Source organism: Haliotis asinina, chromosome 7 (genome assembly GCF_037392515.1).
Source record: "Haliotis asinina isolate JCU_RB_2024 chromosome 7, JCU_Hal_asi_v2, whole genome shotgun sequence".
In the NCBI taxonomy this organism is placed as follows: domain Eukaryota; kingdom Metazoa; phylum Mollusca; class Gastropoda; order Lepetellida; family Haliotidae; genus Haliotis; species Haliotis asinina.
The window spans coordinates 59,648,543-59,670,725 of NC_090286.1; the positions used below are offsets into that span (position 1 = coordinate 59,648,543).

General features: G+C 37.7%; 1 protein-coding gene across 2 annotated transcripts; it reads right to left on the minus strand.

The window, feature by feature from the left end:
• Nucleotides 1–9,817: 9,817 nt before the first annotated feature.
• LOC137291166 (dynein light chain Tctex-type protein 2B-like) lies at nucleotides 9,818–18,721 on the minus strand. Of its 2 annotated transcripts, none has more exons than XM_067822457.1 (5): nucleotides 18,591–18,721; nucleotides 13,015–13,195; nucleotides 12,164–12,263; nucleotides 11,686–11,776; nucleotides 9,818–10,933 (listed from the first exon to the last, which is right to left on the minus strand). In XM_067822457.1, exons 1-5 carry the CDS (start codon nucleotides 18,644–18,646, stop codon nucleotides 10,768–10,770), a joined length of 594 nt encoding a protein of 197 aa, XP_067678558.1. In that variant the 5' UTR covers nucleotides 18,647–18,721; the 3' UTR covers nucleotides 9,818–10,767. The 2 variants fall into 2 exon arrangements, with proteins under 2 accessions (XP_067678558.1, XP_067678557.1); XM_067822456.1 differs by lacking the exon at nucleotides 18,591–18,721 and adding an exon at nucleotides 16,640–16,941.
• Between the last annotated feature and the right edge of the window lie 3,462 nt (nucleotides 18,722–22,183).

A 22,183-nucleotide genomic window follows, 5' to 3' on the forward strand; every position in this document is an offset into this window, starting at 1 on the left:
TGTCAGTTTAATTATTAGTACTGGTGTATCTAAATTAGTTCACAAAACTGTAGTGCACATACTATCATTAATACCCCAATGTGTTTCGCTGCATCTGAATGTGCAACCTAAGCTAATAGCTTTTGAAATATTGGGTAAACCTTGTGGTTTGCATGAGCTTTCAAGGTTGCCATGATGTGATTGCATGTTTGGGACAAAGATTTATAAATTGCCTTTGGATTCTGGTGGTGCTCAATTAATTCCATGTATATATCTGAGCAGATGTCAGTCTTGTGTAGGAACCTTGAAATTCCTGGCTCTGACATGTGATACATGAATGAATTCTGATTAACTTTCTCTTTACATCAAGATATGTACATAAATATACACATATTGGATGTTCTTATGCTACCAACAACATTATATTTAACCACTGCATTTAAATATTCAAGGTCTTTACCAATGATTTGTTGTTAAAAAATACAGTAACTCACCAGAACTTTTTTTGTGCTGGACAAATAAATCCTATTTGATCTGCTTGAAAGCTTACAGGCAATGCAAAGCACAACATTGCAGATTCTGATACCTTTCAGTATGGATTTACAGTAATAACTTATCAAAATGCAAATTCAAGATATATAGTTGAAAAATAATGCGATATAAAAAGTTCAGGGTAGTGGATCTTCAAATGATTCACTAAAACACCCCTGCTGGGGTGACAAAGGGTTTTCAACAGCTGCGCTGCGCACATAGCACATGCGTAATTAATAGGTTCGCATGCTCCCAACATTTCTATACACTCACAAACAGCCCTGAGCATATTGGCAAATGAACCTACCAATGAAAGTCTTAGGTTACACTTATGTTTATGTTGTTTGTTGTATCTAGGCTTTAAATATCAGTGAATTCATTTGCTGGACAGCATGTCTCTATTGACAGATGATTAACTGCATGTCACCATAAACTTGTACATTTCACATCCTGGACGTGTCATTCGTTACAGTGAAGAAATTGTAAGTTTCAACACATTATGTTGACAAATGAAACTGCTTTGACTGATGAAACAAGTTGAAACAGATCATGTTTATGTAGCATGCTTTAGTTTGTTTGTTCTATGGTAGTGTTGCAAGCTCAGGTAGAAGGCAGCAGACTAACATTTTTTTCTTGAAATCTGAATTAGAAATATTCATAACAAAGCAAAATAACTGGCTTGTGTATGAATCGTCATGGCGCACAAACTCCACAAAAGCATTAACTAATGGTAAGCAATGCCTATATATACATATACTTTCATAACCGAAGCCACTGGCCAAGATTACAGTAACATGACTTCCATGCTGAGTATTAAGAAATGGCTGCCAAATGTTTGGCAGTATGACAACTGCTAAATACTTTCAGTCTAAGCATTTATATTTACATATTTAGAAGAGTTAAGTAACCAATAAGGATGAGAAACTCTGTGTAAAAGTTCTCAATTCTTTTCACAAGTGGGACACTGGGAGTATACAAAATGAAAGTTACTACTCAAAATAAGCAGTTACTCACACACAGACAGACATGGGAGTAAATACCTAACTGCTTGAAAAATTATCTGGAGCTCTGTATGTCATCTCCTGATGGCTCAGTCTCAATGCATTTGACATGGTCATTCTGTCAGTATGTTTGGTGGTCTCTTAACTGTATTTTTGTAGCTTTCATCGCAGACAATATATGGTCTCTGCTTCCACTTGGGCCTTTCTGTAATGTGTAAAGTCAGATTGGTAGAGATTGGGTTGACGTTGCTATGAATTTTTCCTTAGTGGGGCTTCTTTCAATGATAATTGACTGATAAGGGCATTGTTAACTCCAACCCAACTACCTCATGTCACATACCAAAGTAACCACAACAGAAGAATAGTTTGTTTTGCAAAACTTTATTCCTCCCCTTAAGATATAAGTAACCCCAATACCTATACTAAACTAATTCTACAGGTGCAAATACAACTAACTAATCTAATTACCTAACCTAGCTACATATACAGTTCTGTCTACCACTTATATTGCTAAAGTTCTAATAACACTACTACTACTACTAACTACACTAAAATCCTAATACCCTCACTAATATAGATAATGATTACATATAATCCCAATCAGAAACTAAACAATTGAACTAAATAACAATAAAGGAATTTGCCACTCAGAGAGAACACTTTCTCTTTACAATGTAATCAGAATGTCAGTGCACTTTGGTTCCACTTGGTGACGTCATGGTATTTGTGTGGTATCCCTCACACCCAGGCGATGGTTTCCCTCACGGAGTTTAAGGGGCCTGTGTAATGGTTGATGGCTGTGCCATCCACATCTCACATTACTAGGAGATACATGCTCCTTGTACAACAGGGAAGACTCTTGTCTGTCTCCTTACAGGCAGAGATAATACCCCTCTCCTTACTTTAAGGATAACCGGCCAGTTCCGGGACACTACAATACAATATAAGTAACTACAGTTACTCAGTAAGACATGTGTCAATGTCTTATACTTTATGCATGTACTTTACTCCGATTTACATATTTGAAAGTGGAACAGTTTTTGTGGAACGATAACATTCAAATTTTGAATGGCTTTGTGGCTATATAGTGTTACAATATGCACATATATCTAGAAATACTACATCAGTAAAACAACTTCTTGCTACATCTACTCAATCAATAAATACAAAAGTAATAATGATAATAAAAACTTACGCCAGCCAGCGTGAGATGCAATCCCATACAAAAGTTGAACCCATACAGGTGAACACAGTGGTGATTCTGGCTGACTGTGCAGATTACTACCCTTCCTCACTATTTATATTGACCTCCCATACCCAAGCTACTCAACACCTCTCTATTGTTTACAAATTAACACCCCAGCTCTCTGGCCATACCTGGTCACGCTTCCCTGAACATAACCCTGTTCCCATAGTATTACCGAACATAATCTAACAACAACTCCCAACAATATATAACACACTCTAACAATACCATACTACATCTATTTACAGTACCATAAACTAATTATATAAACGAAATCATCTGTGATCTTGACATCACTCCCCTCTTCAAGTAATTGTACACAAGTACAATTATATATTACACTCAAGATCACATTTAAGTTTGTTTTAATGCATAAATATCCTAAAACACAATTGTCTAAATGTACAATAGCACAGTAATACATAAGAAATAACTGCTGACAAATAATCTGGATATGCAGAGAGTACATTATTTACACACTGCCATACACATAGTATGACTAGGGTGAACACCGGCTCAAGAGATCAGCCCCAACATTCTCACTTCCTTTGATTGCACGAATTAGAAATCTGTAGGGTTGCACAGTCAGGGCCCACCTCATCACTCGTCCATTGGTCATTTTTGCCTTGGTCATCCATATTAAGGGCTGATGGTCAGTCTCCAAAATAAATTCTCTCCCATACAGATATCTTTCTAACTTCTGTATTGCCCACACAATAGCCAAACACTCCTTTTCTATTGTAGAATACGCTCTCTCACGATCTACTAACTTCCGACTCACAAACAATATTGGAAATCGCTCACCTTCCTGTTCTTGTAGCAGTACAGCTCCGATTCCAACGTCAGAAGCGTCTGTTCTTACCAAGAATGGTTTCTTCAAGTCGGGTAGTTTCAAGATAGGAAAACTTGACATATGGGTTCTTAACGTAGTGAAAGCTAATTCCTGGCTTTCTGTCCATATTACCTTGTTTGGCTTTCCTTTCTTTGTGAGATCAGTTAGCGGAACTGCTATGGCTGCATAGTTTGGGATAAATTTCCGGTAGTACCCGGTCAGTCCCAACAACGCTCTCACTTGTTTCTTGGTTTGAGGTCGCTCCACATTTAGGATCTTTTCTACATTCTTACCTTCTGGTCGAATTAGACCACTACCCACCTTGTGCCCTAAAAAGTCCAGATGTTTATATCCCACTTTTACCTTTGAAGGTCGAGCTGTAAGATGGAATTGTCTTAACCTCGTAAATATTGCTCTCAGACTTACCATGTGGTGTGACCAGTTCTCAGTTCCTTCTATGATGTCGTCTATGAAGTTGTCTGTATTTGGTATGTTGTGCAATACTTGTCTCATCAGTCGGGAAAATACTGCAGGTGCATTAACTACTCCAAATGGCATCACCATCCATTGGTATAATCCATCAGGAGTTATAAATGCTGTCAGTTCTTTGCTACTCTCTTCCATTGGAATCTGCCAATATGCTTTGCTTACATCAATTTTGGTAAGATATTTACAGTTCCGTAACCGTGCAAAGATGGAATCAGCTAATGGAATTGGTTCGGCATCAAATACGGTCACCTGATTCAGTTTGCGAAAATCGGTACAAAATCTGTAAGTCGAGTCAGGCTTCTTCACAAGTACAATGGGGGATGCATATGGTGACTGAGAAGGTTCTATCACCCCCATGTCTAACATTAGCTGTATCTCCTTGGCTACAACATCTCTCATATGATGAGGAAGTGGATAGGGCTTGGATCGTATAGGCTCATTACATGTCAGCTTGATCTTATATTCCATACAATCTACCTTCCCTGGTAAATCACTCAGTACATCTTTGAATTCACTTATGAGCTCCTTCACCTCATTTTGTTGCTCCTCTGTCAAATCTTCAGAAATGTCTACATCCTGATACGTTTCCTTAGAAACTAAAGAAGGTGAAGCTATGTCTAACATACTCACCTCTTCAGCCTTGACATCCACCAGACCAGCACTGACATGCACAAGTTGAGCTATGCTGACGTCACATACAGCTGTGTCCTTGACCTCCTCTCTCTCAATGTACCTTTTCAGTAGATTGGCATGATAGGTTTTAATCTTGTTACCAACCTGTATTCTGTAATTGCCAATGCCAAAGGTATCCAGTATTTCATATGGCCCTTTCCACTGCAGCAACAGTTTGTTTGAATCAGTGGGCAACAGAATTAATACTTTATCACCAACCTTCATTTTTCTTGGCTTGGACTTCACATCAAAGAACTTTTTGTATTTACATGCTTTCTTTTGAAGTTCTTGCTGTGCTACGTGAATAGTCTCCTCAAGACGGTTTTGAAGATCTAGCACATACTCATATGTGGTTCTTACCTCTGGATTTGGTATATCTCTTGTCCAGATTTCCCTCAGAATCTGTACTGGTCCTCTCACAGTGCGTCCATATAAGAGTTCAAATGGGGCAAAACCCAAACTCTCTTGAGGTACCTCTCGGTAAGCAAATAACAAAGCAGGTACATACCTGTCCCAGTCATTTGGTCGTTCTGCACACATCCGTTTCAGCATCGTCTTCAAGGTTCCATTGAACTTCTCCACTAGGCCATTGCACATTGGATGATAAGGGGAAGTAGTAAGCTGATGTATGGACAATAGTCTACTTACCTCCTTCATCACGCCTGACGTGAACTGGGCTCCCATGTCTGTTAATATCTCCTTGGGGATACCAACCCTACTGAATATCTCGAACAGAGCTTCGGCAACATATTCCGTCTCTACTCTGGGTAAAGCTACTGCTTCTGGGTATCGTGTTGCATAATCAACCACCGTCAGTATATACCTATTACCCTTGTCTGTGACAGGATACAATGGACCAATCAAATCAACAGCTACCCTCTCAAATGGCACTTCAATTAATGGCATTTGTCCCAGTGGTATTTTCCTTACCTTTCCCTTCGGCATGGTACGTTGACAAATATCACAAGACTGAACATGTCTTCTGACATCACCAATTACTCCTGGCCAATAAAACTGTGAGATTACCCTATCTAGAGTCTTCTTGATTCCAAGATGTCCACCCATCAGTGCTTCATGACATACCTTCATTACCTGTGTGCGCAATCCAACCGGTACTACTGCCTGTACAACTTGTTTACCATTGTCCATTTTATTGGAAGTATGCTTCCTATACAGCATATCATTCTCCACAAAGTAAGAGGAAGTACTATGTCGGGTCTCCCTAATCTTACCTTCTTCCACTAATTTTCTTATTTTGTTCAGACTTGAATCCTGATGTTGTAGGGATACGAACTCACCTCGACTCAGTGTCAACCCAACAGGTTCCAATGTCTTCAAGGGTTCCATGCCTACTTGGCGTACTCTTCTCTGGCTCCTTGTCTCTACAGCACCTACTGTTTTAATGTCCTGCTTATCCCACATCAAGTCTGGATCTCCTGGCTCTCTAACTCCGGGAATATTGCCTAATATTAAGTCACAGATTGGTGTGTCCATACATGCTGCTCTCACCATACCCGTGTAAAAGGGCGTATTTACAGTAATCCATGCTACCGGAAGTGTCAAGATCCTGCTATCTGCTAATTTACAAGATTGTGTTTCTGAAGTCAAACATGCATCTTTTACCATTGACCTCCTCACTATTACACCGTTACATCCCGTGTCTCTAAGCACATCTACTGGAGTGTCGTTTACCTTTCCCTGATAAAATGGCATGCGGTGATCTTTGGTAAGCACACTCCCTGAGGCTACATCTGCTTTAGTAACCTCCTCTGAAGTTGCTGCATCACCATCTAGAACTTCATGTATGCAGGGCTCTACTTTTGTGTTATCTGGATGTATTAGAGACATGTTTGTGTTGTCTTCACTCACCTGGATACTTGCCACTTTAAACTTGGGTTTCCTGCACTGTGCTGCCAAATGCCCAGTTTGATTGCAGTTGTAACATGTCCTTTCCTTAATAGGAACAAATTGTTTGGAACAAGTACCATGTTTACCTGATGCGCTACCCTCGACTATTTTCCCTTTGGAAACCTGCTTGTCAGTTTGACCTGGAATAACTGGTCTATTGTATCTTCCATGACTCGTACCTCTAGCTTCTATAAATTGCTCTGCTAGTCTAGCCATTTCCATCGCGTCTTTTGGCTTTCTCTCTCTCAAGAATATACCCAGATCCCTTCCAGTCACATTCAAAATCTGTTCACGCAGCAGCAAATCTCTCACACCTTCGAACGTCTTTTGTGTACCACTTAGTTCAATCCATCTGTTGAAATAGTTCTCAATTCTAACTACAAATTGTGTGAAAATCTCACCTGTTTTAGCAGTCCTAAATTTCTGATGGAATCCATCCTCAGTCATTTCATAGCGTTTAAGTAATGCAGTTTTAACTGCATTGTAATTTTCAGCCTCAAAGGCATTTAACCGGGAGTATACTTCTAAAGCCTTACCTTTCAGCAGAGTACACAGGTAAGCTGCCCAATGGGACGGGTCCCAGCCTTGCGCTGTAGCTACACGTTCAAACCTTTGCAGATATGCATCAATATTGTCATTGTGGTCGTCAAATGGAGGCATTTTAGGCATCTTGGGAATGGCTGCTGATCTATTCTCTCCTACCTGCCCTTCTTGATTTCCTGCCACACTCTTTTCTAACTTGGCAAGTTCTATTCTTTCATTTGACTGTATTTTACACTTTTCTTTCTCCAATTCTAATCTTTCTCTCTCTCGTTCCCATTCTAACCTTTCTTTCTCCTTTCTTTCCTCCAGTTCTAACTTTTTAATCTCCCGCTCCCTAGCTCTTTCCTCCCGTTCGAGCCTGTCCTTTTCTTTCTCATTCTCCAACTCCATTTGCTCTTTCACAAACACTCTCAAATCATCTTTCTCATACCCTAAACTCTGACCCAGTTTGATAAGTTTGTCAATGTCCATAATTGTCTGTATGAGGGCAAAGCAGGGTACACAAAAAGTCAAACTGTCTGGAATAAATAGGGATCCTACCAAGAATAAAACCGGAGGTGATTTCCCATATATCCCAATGTTCAAAATGTTCACGACGAACCAATGGCCTTAACTGACCAATAACCACAATACACCCTCCACCCTTGAATTCCAAATCATACACTCAAGGACGCAGAAGTGGTGCCGTATGTTCTAACCCTTCTTTATGGACACAAAGATTCTGCAGCGATATACAATCAACAACGCTACATCAAATGCGCTACAGAACACAACTAGGGTTCCCTTTGATAGTGACAAATAATCTAATTATCCCACCGCTGCCACCAAAATGTCACATACCAAAGTAACCACAACAGAAGAATAGTTTGTTTTGCAAAACTTTATTCCTCCCCTTAAGATATAAGTAACCCCAATGCCTATACTAAACTAATTCTACAGGTGCAAATACAACTAACTAATCTAATTACCTAACCTAGCTACATATACAGTTCTGTCTACCACTTATATTGCTAAAGTTCTAATAACACTACTACTACTACTAACTACACTAAAATCCTAATACCCTCACTAATATAGATAATGATTACATATAATCCCAATCAGAAACTAAACAATTGAACTAAATAACAATAAAGGAATTTGCCACTCAGAGAGAACACTTTCTCTTTACAATGTAATCAGAATGTCAGTGCACTTTGGTTCCACTTGGTGACGTCATGGTATTTGTGTGGTATCCCTAACACCCAGGCGATGGTTTCCCTCACGGAGTTTAAGGGGCCTGTGTAATGGTTGATGGCTGTGCCATCCACATCTCACATTACTAGGAGATACATGCTCCTTGTACAACAGGGAAGACTCTTGTCTGTCTCCTTACAGGCGGAGATAATACCCCTCTCCTTACTTTAAGGATAACCGGCCAGTTCCGGGACACTACAATACAATATAAGTAACTACAGTTACTCAGTAAGACATGTGTCAATGTCTTATACTTTATGCATGTACTTTACTCCGATTTACATATTTGAAAGTGGAACAGTTTTTGTGGAACGATAACATTCAAATTTTGAATGGCTTTGTGGCTATATAGTGTTACAATATGCACATATATCTAGAAATACTACATCAGTAAAACAATTTCTTGCTACATCTACTCAATCAATAAATACAAAAGTAATAATGATAATAAAAACTTACGCCAGCCAGCGTGAGATGCAATCCCATACAAAAGTTGAACCCATACAGGTGAACACAGTGGTGATTCTGGCTGACTGTGCAGATTACTACCCTTCCTCACTATTTATATTGACCTCCCATACCCAAGCTACTCAACACCTCTCTATTGTTTACAAATTAACACCCCAGCTCTCTGGCCATACCTGGTCACGCTTCCCTGAACATAACCCTGTTCCCATAGTATTACCGAACATAATCTAACAACAACTCCCAACAATATATAACACACTCTAACAATACCATACTACATCTATTTACAGTACCATAAACTAATTATATAAACGAAATCATCTGTGATCTTGACACCTCATTCAATCACTCACTCACTCACTCACTCACTCACCCACTCAGTGTAAAGCTAATACTGTGAAGTCCTCTTGGTCTTGGCTGTTTATATAAGAGTCTAGATGTTGCTGACTTGTCTCTGACAAGTCTCACATCTTTAATGGGGTCATATGGAAGTACTGTTGCCTTGTTTCAGGACAAGATCTGGCACAACTGCAGATCTTTTATTGCAGTGGGTTATTTTTCAAGCAGGAATCACTAAAGCAACAAGTATATGCAAAACTAATTTTCATTGTTGAACTTAACTGGTCTTATCTGTGGTGACAGCTCAACTACTTAGTGTCTTCTCATATATCAAAAATTTATCTTGTGTGGCATATCAGTATTTTTTGTTTGTTGTTTAATCATGAGCAATATAGACAGTGTCAGTGTTTGTGACATCACACAAATTGTTAAATTTCTACGCAGAAACCAATGCTATTTTCCTGACAAATGAATGACATTCAATATCTGTATTGCTAGATCTTAGATCTTGTATAATCTGTAATGATGATTATGTGAAGAAAGGTGATATAAATGAAAACATGTAGATTCAAGTTTTGCTGAAGAAAAACAACATTTATTGCAGAATCACAAACACAACTAGGGCACTTTCGTGACCACCATAAACAATGTTTAACATGTACAATATAATGACTTCATAAGACAACCACATTTCCATGACGACTAGCAAGAGCACACTTCAGTATGTATTTACTTAATGACAGTGTTCTCCACGGTTCAGTCATATACCCTTCAACCTGTGAGAATAGCTCTCCTTTTAGACCTCCACTTGAGCTGTGCTAACATTGGAGTATTGATGTGTTTAGTACTATAATGCTTTACTGGCCAGCAGTGGATGCTGACCGATGAACATACACCTGTATTGATCACACAATGCTGAACAGAACTCACACCTCGAGGTGGGACAATCATCTTGGTCCTTAAGGAAGAATGGAGCAGTTTGACGCTGCCATGCTTTGCACAGGCTAGGCAGTAACAAATGATGGATATTAGCTAATCAATATGTAGTTTAATTATCACAAAATATCATATAGTCTCTGTTTAGATCTAAATTCACTGTTACATCTAAGCACCTATTTTAGAAATTTTAACTAGTACAAGATGCTATACTCAAATGTAGTTATCAAAAGCAGACCAACATGACACATGAACAATTTTGACTGAAGATGTTGAGATAATTTGTCATCAGGAGCAATAAGCTATGACCCATCCATGGAATATGTGCTTATCTATACATTGATGTGAGATGACCATTAGGAAGCCCTGTCTTGAGACAAAGAATCATCTTCAGTAACCTGGGACTTGGAAATAACCAAATAACCATATAATCTTGCATGTCACATAATAACTCACTGGTATTTTCAAAGTTAATCAAATAAATGTCATCACACTTTTCATAACTTTATATTAATATATCACAAGTGTCAGGACATTTTTGCTTAGCCCCTCGTACAGAGGTGGTGAACACAGCATTAATGGTGCCGTCACTCAAAGTAGACCCCATAGACCATACCAACTGCATAGAGGCTGCGGTTTTCAAACTCGGCTGACGCAAAGTTGTCCCTGTCAGAGTCCCACAGGAAGCGGCTGCCCACTCGAACTCCCTGGTCCTTCTTTTCCCCAATTGTCACCTGTGCAATGATCTTATACCTGTGGTGGTACAGACAGAGAGGCAGTAATGAAACAACTGGAAAGAGACCTGGTGCCTCCTTTCCAATATGAAATCAAATAGTAATCTGAAAACTAACTTAGTGTTGTCATTTAATTCACACTTCTGAGGAATTTTTAAAAAAAATATTGGGTTATACCTTGTCTTAATATACCTCATGTAATGCTGTCATCTCCCAAATATTCCTCCATCACAGCTATCTTTTCCCATTTTGAGTAGGTATTATCCATTAAGATATTACACAGTAGGATGATTTATATTCCACATGAAAACATTTGGAGACAATACTGATATACTGTCAAATTTAACTGTCAGTATTCAGATATAACATATACATTTAATATATTGTTTGTAACTTCGTTATCATTTAGATGATGTATCGGATAGGATGATCCAGTTATCTTAATGGAATTGCCCCCTGATGCGAGCACCATAGCTGTGCTCTAGGGTCTTATTACAGTCTAGTGTCTTATCTACAGCCTGTCTTCCTCATTTATCGCCAGATATATAACTGACATACTGATATAATCAGTGTTAAAGGCTTACTCTCTACTAAAAATGTTGTAGTGTGCTGTGGGTGTGCCACTTCTCTATGCCAGCTAACTGACTAACCCTACTCTCCTGCGTCTCATGTGGAATTTGTCACTTTTTCTGTACCCAGGCCTTGAAGTGTGTAATTAATATGTTGATAAATGTCCAAGGATGCATAGTGAACCAATTTATCATTTCTTACCGTTTGAAATTAAGTTCTTTCACCTTTGCCTTGATGTCATCAGAGAGGAATTTGCAAAGCAGTGAGCTCTCAATTGGATCATACTTTTTACCTGAAGTGTGAATGAAAATTCGTTTAAAAGCTATAACTGCTGTCACCAAAATCTTTCAAGCTTGTAAAACCACTTGCTTACTTGCTTACCAAGCTTGTAAAACCACCTCAGCTGTGATTTTCCATACCATGAAATAGGTGAGATATAATGATTTGTATGCAAGATGTTAACTTACAAGTTATGCATGTGGTTTTGGAAGATATTTAGACCTGTACAATACAAGGTAGTCATCATCAAAGATTCTATGCAGCAAGTAAAATAGCTAGTGCAATAGCAGTATGCAGCAATGATTTCTTCATTTGTGATGTTTTGATGGCGAAGGCTTTGAAACTTTGAATGTTTCGACATGCTTAGACCTTCAAGGAAAGTCGTTAGAGAAGATGTTACCTGTTAGGTTAGTGTTGAGCACTGTCTCTATAATAGGCTTGACCTGATCAGGTCGGAACTTAGTGGCAGGCTCCAGCTGGTATGTGTTCTCATAGCACACCTGAAAACACCGTGTAAACACTTTCACAAATAAAATACCATTTTTAATCTTACTCTTGTTATGACACAAGAATAAAGTCAAGTGAAAGCCCCTTTCGCAGAGGGCATGTACTTTTGAAAACCTGTTGAGAGTGCATGTACCAGTCTGTCTGTGCTGTTTTATTCAGCATGAATTAATGTTGCTGCCTAAAGTCATACACAGACTGTTACACTCTCTCATTCTGACATGAAGTCCTCATTTCTTCAGTTTCACACTCAAAAGAGACAGCCTGGACTTGTTACTGTTATAAATAAGACAACAACTAAAAGAAATCTTAAAACAATTTCCAATAAGAGTCTAAATGATGTCACAATTTTGCATGATTGGATGGGGAAAAAAAAGACATTCCACACAATGAGTCTTGACCAGACAAAATAGTGATCAATATTATGAACATGTCCATTGTTTACAGCATCAACCACATGCTATATACCAAGTCAGTGGCCAACTGAACATGGGAATCTCGATTTTTTTCAACTTAGGATAATTTTGATAACAAAGGATCATAGTTTCAAACAACTATTCTTGGTTTGTATTACAAGGGGGTAAACACATTATACATGAAACAGGGAGAACAAGTAGTGTCAGTCTAATTTAACGCTCATCACATACTGCAGATGCATTTGTTTCATTTTTCCAACTGCTGAGCTTACCCCCTTGTAATACAAACCAACAACAGCGAAAAAAAGACATTCCACACAATGAGTCTCACCCTTCGAGGAGGTCTGGGTTCATCCTGGTTTGGTTCACAGGCAAATGAGGTGATGCTAGATCCAGCATTAGCGAGCCTCTTTCCTGTGAGGTCAAACAGACTGGATCCCCCAGCAGTGACGGCAGTTAAATTGTCCATGATTGGTGTACATACGTACCACCTCTCACCCCAGTTGTAGTAGCTGCAACAGAACACAGCTATAAAGTTGGTTGTTTACCAGAGAAGTGTGTGGCCTGAAAATAAATAAGTCTTGACCAGACAAAATAGTGATCAATACTATGAACATGTCCCATGCTGTCAGCGTCAATCACTTGCTATATACCTAGTCACTGGCCTATATAGTCCTTTGACTTAGGATATGTTGAAACACTGGACCTCACAGGATAAGACTGAATAATGAAAATCTCATAACCTTTGTGATTTCTGTAGGTATTTCTGTGTTAATTTTGGTAAGCACACACAATAACAGATACGCAAAGCAACTGTAGTCTGTGGAAAATGTTGAGAGACATTTACATATTTATCTCTTTAAACTTTCAGCTCTACCATTCCCCACGACAGAGAGAAGGAGAGGAAGACAGTGTACAGTCTCAGTACTGGCTGTCAAAAAGTCATATGTGAAATAACATAGGTATGGATTATAGCAAAATCCAGTGGCTTGTTTTCTGTTTACTGAGGATTGGAAAAATAAAACAGATGAGCTGAACTGGATTCAGCGATACCACAGTTGCAGAAAAAATTGCAGAATTGACCTTGCCATGCAGAAAGACGTCTGGTCTGTGGAAAATGCATTTGCTTGCAGAATCCGTGCAGAATTTGCCACTTTTCTGCTGCGGAATTTGTTCATTTTAAAAACAGAGTGAAAACTGACTGTAAGCCAAAATGAAAAGTAGAACTAATGTCAAAAGTAGGGTTGGTTACACTTAAAAAGGACTGACATATTTATTGTGGCAACATTTTCAAAATAATCATGACTAAAGATACTATATTAATAAAGCAAGTTTTAGGCATTTTCAGTTAACTTAGATGAATTTGACACTGCAATTACATTCTCAAAATCGATCATTTTGAAAATTAAAAATATTTCAGATTTCTTTTAGGTATAAAATTGTCTGCATGAAACCGGAAGTTGTTTGTCTGCATCAAAGTTACAAATGAGAGGTGAGAAATAACTTTCAGCGAGCTTTTAATTCTCAAATACAGTAAAGGTGTATAATGTATAATGTTTTTGTTGTTTATTCTAAATGCCTTAGCCGCAGAATGTTTTGCAGAATATTGAAAAGTGGGGTGCACAATTTGCTTAAATTTGCAGCGGAATTCTTAAAGATTTACCGCAGAATCCAGGGGGCACTGATTGAGTCACTTTCAATCAAAACTCACTGTCATGCAATCTTTGAGTGAATATGAAGAACATCTACAGCCTTAAAAACTGAATGCTGAAGTTCCTGTTGGCTCCTCACAAGGAACGATCCTGGGCAGTGGTATTTTCAGGTGCTTAGATATCATGACAAGCTTTTGGCCTTTCATGTATATATGCACCTATTGTCTGTTTACAGTGAAAACATACCCAATGAATTTCACATTAAACAAAAAGGTAAATCAAATTAGGTGAAATTTAGATTGCAAATCCTCATAAATTTACCTTGCCAATTGAACATTGGGATCTCAGAATTTTATTCAACTTGGGATAAATATTGTTCAACAAACAACCCAACACCTTAGTGTTGGGCCTAGATTTATGAAGGTCTCTCAGTGCTAAGATAGTTGTAAGTGCCATACAGTAACACTGACTTACGACTTTCTTAGCACTGAGAGAGCTTCACTCACTATGATAGTGATACTAAGAAACTTATGGTGAACTTCTATTGGGAAACAGTACTGCTTAATACTTTGCTTATTAAATTAATTCAAACCCATTCTTGCCTCTTCCCTCTTGAATTTGGACACTTAGCCATGTAACAACTGTGTAATGAAAAAATGAATAAATTGTAATGCATAAACTTCAATCAAATTAGACATCCAGGGTAGGTGATGTGTTATGGTTAATCTAATCATGAACTTTCTTTTTCCTGTTTAAGTTGCCAGATACAAGCTAACCTATAAAATACTTGGTATTTTATTTTCAAAGGCCAGCTGTAAGTAGCTAATCAATCCCAGATCAGTGGTCAAATATATTGTATCTAATGTCAGATAGTTTCATCCATGCATTGCCATGTCTTACAGATGCCTGATTAATCAGCCTCCCCAGGTAAGAAGATGCTAGCACGAATCAGCGTTAATTATTCATCTCGTCCACATTGCCTACTGGAATAGTCTTTCAGGTAGTAGACAAACAGATTTTTCAGTACTTGTCTTGGCGCTATTATTACACAAAGGCACCATCTGTTCATGTTGTACACAGGCAGAAAATAGGAAATGATACCAAATGATACTGCAAATAAACATTGCACAACAATAAAACTGAGGTTGTAAAGTGTATTTGAACCATTGTTTTGAGAATTGTAATTGAGTTTTGTAATTGAGAATTTCATTGTTCAGTATATACTGAGAGAAGAAAATAAGGGATCACATGAATGTGCAAGTGTTCCCATATTTTTTTCCAGATTTCTTTACAAACTATGTGATACAAAGCTTGTGAAAAATATTGGAAAAAAATAAAGGAACAGTTGTCCTTTCATGTGATCCCTCATTTTTCCCCTCATTTTATGTTTAAATGATGCCAGTTTTACTGTAAGGATGTAAATTATTAAAAAATCTCTGTGGTGATATCAGTGTTCACGAAAAGCATCTGACCCTCTGACAAACCTGGCAGATTCGCTAGTGGTTAGATAGAAATCACCAACCCGCCAGCCTCAGTGCCTGACTGAATATTTCACAATTTCTTTGTTTGAAGTTGTTATTTGTGGCATCTGACACTTGTTTGCTGTTTAGAAATCCTATGTTTGTTATCATATAATGTTATATAATTATAATTTCAATGCCAATTATAAAAATGTTAAATCTGAAATGTTTAAGTTTATTCTGTGGGTCCTGTGAATTTTCAGTGGGTCAGACAGACATCTTACTTTGAAACACCACACATGAACACTGTGATGTATGAATATCTGAAATATATAAACAGTTTGGGCTTGAGAGCATTTGATCACCATTTCTATCACAATTGTGGTTAATCATTCATAAATGCCCATAAAACACTTCTCCATAACTTTCTGTTGACAAAATATGAGATATCTGAAATTAAGACAGCTTGGATTAAGATGTGTAAATTAGTGTAAGTATCAAATAGTCATTGTTGAGTTGTGTATTGACACAGCAACCATTAATTACTGGATTGGTTTTCTGCAACATGCTATTTTACTATTTAAACAATGAAGATATCATTCATAACAAACATGTTATCAAACCACATCATATAAGCTAACTACTATGATCACTGTCTTAAAGTATGAACATGAAATCAACCATATGGAAACATCTTCCTACCAATTCAAAACATCATACTAGGTTCTGGTACCATATAATCTTCTTCTCTTTCTTCCTCTTATCCAACTAGAGTTTCATAATAATTATAATGCGTAATCTTACAAGATAACAAACACTGTTCAACAACTTCTCTATACCTTACCTTCTAAACATTGTCCAGGTTAGGTTGTAATCCAGATAAAAGAAAGTTAAGACACACACAGGAGATGTAATGAATGACACAGGACTTGATGATGAACTCTCCTATATATAATCACACCACAAGTCTTAGGGAACTTCCTCTATTGCCATGGAAACAGACTACTGATTACCATAGCAACATGCTTCCATCCTCTTGTTTTCAATCAATAGGCATTATAAAACTCGTAAGAACCATTGACAATGAAGTCAAACTGCTGCTAGAGTGATTGTGTACTTCAAACTCAAGTAGACAAACTCACTACTGGTTTCCAACAACATGCTGCCATGTTACAACCAACATCTGGCTTCAATTAAATTGCACACATGCAATTAGAGACACTGCCATCAATGATTGATTAGCTTATAGATAATCAAGTGGTGGTAGCTGTTGTCTATGGGGCGTACCTAGAACCGTTTCCCTTACTTATTGATCACATCAAGGCAAAGTAAGTTTTAAGGCCCAACGATAGATGTAATTGCCATTGTAACGATTCACATAACTGAATGTGTGACTTAGGTGTGAACATCAAAGCCAGTTAGGCGTGCAACTGGTAGGTGAGACAGACGACAGGTAATTAGTGCACGGTAAAACACAAACTAATGGGGCTACTTGCAAACAATAATTCATTTGTTCCTTGTTAATCTACACTAATTGTAGCACATTAGCACGAGAACATTCAAAAAGTGCCAAGTCAGAGATCAATAAACTGGTACGGTTGGCAATGGACATGTCATAAACGAAACAAAACAACAGAGTTATGGTCATAAACACAAGAAACAGATCAATTTCCTATTTAAGGTGTGTTGTAAAACTTGATCCACATTGATAACACTTAAACGTAGCTTTCTTGAAACATGTTTGCTCAGCAAAACACATTTGACACAAAACAACTCTGATCTGTATTTCTACAGCATTATACAAAACTTCAGAGAAAAAAAATCATACCTCTGCTTTACCAAGACCAAGATGAGTAATATCTTAACTGTATGAAGACTGAGCAGAAGTATCCATGTGCTCTCATTCCATGTCTTTTCCCTTCATGTCAAACCTGAACTATGGAAAAAGTTCCACAAAGGCTTGGATTAAGAGAATGTACTTTTGTGATGAATAGATTTTGAGATTAGAATTAAAAGGCCTTGCTCATGATTTTTTCACCACTTAGCTCAGAATGTGTCTGTGGTGTGGGAGGAAAGTGTGACTGGGAGATGCTAAATTAACCAACACTTCTATTATTCATAAAATGTCACTACTCCAAACCATCTGAAACAGAAAATTAAAAAAAATCCCATTATGTATTCTGTTTTATTCACATAGGGATTTGAATCTGCTCTACAAAATAACCAATATTATTTGTGTTGACACTAAGAATATTGCATTTTTGGTAAAAACAAGACGCTTTTTAGTAGGAATGTGTACCTGACTGTACAATGAGATATGATCATTTCTCTAGAAAGAATGGGTAAAGTAGTAATTAGTAAGATGAGTTTGAACTCATTATTTGTTTGGAAAAATTCACTTTATAATAGCATTCTACCCCTAATCTTACATCTGTGGATACATGATAGAGCTACAAGCCAATCAGTTGTGTCTAATTACACTGGAAACAAAACTAGTAGATAAGGAATCTATGGGGTGTGATATTGCCCCAGGAGAATATGAAAAAGCATTCCATATGACAGTCTCTTATCAAAAATGTATAGATCTTGTTATCAGAGTAGTGCTACAAGCAATCTTGATTGATTATAATCAATAACTCAACATCCCTGTTTGAATGCAGCAAATGCATCTAACCTAAACAAATGTTATTTTCAAGCCTTCATTTACTCCATAAATGAGCATGATAAGTATACATTAGAACACCCCAATTTAACAAAATATTAACCTGACCCCTGAAAACAGGGCTAAAGCATACCTCTGCATTTTGACTGTGTTGAATATCATGTACATCCAGTGCAAACAGAAACTCATGTGATATTATTACTCTGCCATAATGAAACTCTTGTCTCCCAAGATAGACATTGTTAAGGTTAATGTTATCACCTTGACTTGACCCTTCAACTTGTACTGTCTTTTTCAGGAAATAAGATGATAAAGCTCTCAGGGGGGTAAAGATATCCTGCAACATGTCCCAGTTGTATTTGTATTGCAGACTTCAGTCAGTATTTATCTTCTCTATGAGCTATATTTCTGCAGCTACAGTACTTTTAGATAAAACATTTCATTTCCCATCAATATGTTAAAATAGAATATTCATTTCACTAAAACAGTTCGGCAGAACATTGAAAGTGCCATTATGTTTCACATAAAGTCAAGAGAACAGGGCCCAGTTCAACAAGGCAATTAGAGATAAGATTTTAACTTCAACCTCCCAAACTCAAACACTGATGCCAACTATGATTTGTTTCTGAAATTCGCTAAGATTCTGACTGTTCTTCGTACCACTGTGAAGAGTCCAAGCTTTCTTAAAAGGTTACAATGTTAATAAAAGCAATCCAACCATTGTTCCAGTAAACAGTTATTATCACAGTAGATATTTTCCATTCCTATTCCATACATTTTTTTCTCAAGGTTGAAATCTAATTGATTTTATTCTGTATGTTGTAACCTAAACACTAAAATGTATCTAAAGCAAGCAAAGGCAAATTTAGCAGAGACAACAGTTGTGACAGTGAGCGTCAGAAGCAGTCATGCAAGGTAAGACAGAAATTAGATGTTCATGTTTCTTTATTCTAATAAGATGCTTAATTAACTTAATGTTCCTCTCAGGGGGAAAAATAATGTCTAAGCAGTTTGAATTCCTTCTGTGTCTGTTCTGAAACCGCCCTACCATCATGAAAATGTGTACGGATAACCATGTACATAATAATAGTATTATGGTCATTTAATGTGAGGAATAGAGGCACTGTCTTTCAATTTTATACGTTGCAGGTTAGTACAACGAACGAATACATAATTATATAAAATTCTAAACGACATGCTTTTGAAGGAAACAGTTTAAAGCTCGCTTCTGGTAAGACAAAAATCCAGTGATAATAAGGAACTGTTTCCTACAGAGTTGAAGATGTTCACAAAATGCAAAAGTCCAAACCAACGTTTTGGACCTTATGAACTGCAGACGTGTTTTAGTGTTTAGATACGCTGTGTGTGAAAACTGTAATTTATTTGCATATACACTTACCTTTGTTATTTATGCCGTCTGTTCTCTTGAAGCGTTATTTTGACGACGTTGACCTCGTGAATTATCTCCCTTGCAAGCGTTACAAACTCCTTACCGTGTTAAAGTCAGCGTAACGAGCTAGAGTGAATCATTTACGGTTCTATGTATCACCATCTCTTGTCGTATCACTTATATGTCTTCATATCGTATGCCGTTTGCCATTTTCAAATAAAACGCCAAAACAATCTCAGTTTGTGGTTCAAAGGCACCCATTGAAATTTTGGAGTAGAGGGACCCAATGCACTTTTTTGCTCTTTGGTACTGAAATAAAATCATTCTTCCATCCCACCTGTGTTCAGTATTAGGATACATCCACGCAGTCAAATGGTAGTAATCGCCACGTGCACGTTTCAAACGTCATCTGGTGTTTGGGAAGTGGTGGAAGTTTTTCCCTTAGTAAAGTTGACATTTTTCTAAACTCGATGTAAATGGAATTTCCATGACACACCTTTTGGAGGAACATATATGACATCTTAAGTTATAGACACCGGTACATGGATTCCGAATTTGACCGAACACTGTGTAACGAAGTTGTAGCAAAACTAACGTGTACTTCAGCTTCATTCTGCTCAACAATTTTCTCCACTTTCTCAAGTAAGGAACCAAACATGTTTGTTGCAAAAACAGATGAAAGTAGGGTATGGGCGTCAGTGTGGTCTCCAATCGATACCACGTAAAGGTATACCCACTAAATAAGTAATTATAGTAATTGCAGTTTGGAACAAGTGATATTATTAAATGAATAAGTGATATAACTAATTAATTACCGATTAAAGTCTATTTCCACACTGCAAAGGAACGTACGAGGGAGGTCCATCATTAAGTTTGCAGAGACCACATGGGACGGGGTGCACAAAGCTGTGATGATGTTGAATTCGACAGTGATATCTGATTTAAAGCCATAGCTCTTTTTGTAACGGACTCTCTCCCTTATAATGCCCCAATCAGTCTAACAGTGTGTTGAACAAACCTTCTGTCGACAGATCTAACCCATGGGCGGATCCAGGAATTTTGAAAGGAAGGGGTTCAGGGGCTTCGATCTCTGCTGAACCCCCATTGGTTCCTTCAACGCCAAAAATAATCTTCAGCCAATATAACCCCTATTTTCACCAGAGTTATCACTTTGTGTAATTTGTATACACGATGCTTGATTTGTACAACCCTTATATTTGTCATAATTTTTGTGCTAGAGAGAGAGAGAGAGAGAGAGAGAGAGAGAGAGAGAGAGAGAGAGAGAGAGAGAGAGAGAGAGAGAGAGAGAGAGAGAGAGAGAGAGAGAGAGAGAGAGAGAGAGAGAGAGAGAGAGAGAGAGAGAGAGAGAGAGAGAGACTAACTATGATGTACTTTCTCTACCTGCATGGACCCTAGCTGGATTCACACCGCCTCTTCAGCTGTTGGCGATAGTGCCAGTGCTAAAATAACAAACTGACCTTGAATTGTTGGGACTTACGTACCTTCTCGAGAGGACAATAATTTTACGATGCTTCAATCATCACCTTTGATGATACAGCCACAAATATTTTTTATTTGCTAATTTTACTTCCATCTTTAAAATACCAAATATCTGTTAGCAGAACATATTCGAAATGTATCCAATGATTCTGTTTCCTTTAAAACTTCACTTATTAAATGATAGTTAATATTATAAAATCCTTAATTGTTATGACATTGAAATATTTATCGCTTGTGATGGCAAAATCAATACAGTCAAGCATGCACGACCGTGATTATGTCATTACAATGAATACAAAACGGAGGATCATCGCCTTTCAATAAAATATTCTTCAGTATACTTAGTAGGGCCAATACGACATCGTCGCATACTGAACTCTTCCAATCTGGACTGACAGCCCAGGTAAGTGCAACCAATATAGTTTGTTTTTTTTTAAATGTAATTTACTGATACCCAGCAGGGTATCCCACTTCTGCATCAGATCACGGATGTAAGTTCTAATGCTAGATTTGGTATGGAATAAGAACTGGTGTCAAAGATTTGCCTTGGCAGCAAGATCGGCCATTGTGTTCCCAGAAATGCCAACGTGGCATGGTGGCATCGGCCAGTAGCAAGATCACTGTATAATTCAATACTTTCTATTAAAAGTGGATATCACAGGAGAGGTTTTTAATAACCTGAAGGAAAGAGAGAGAGTCAGAAAATATTATATATTGTTTGTATTCAGTGTGTTTCTAAGTATGTTTTGGAACGTTACTATGGCGTTTGCTTCTGTTATCAAAATAGAACTGTTATCCGGTAAACGAGAAGATATTGTTCTGGCTCGATCGTGCCA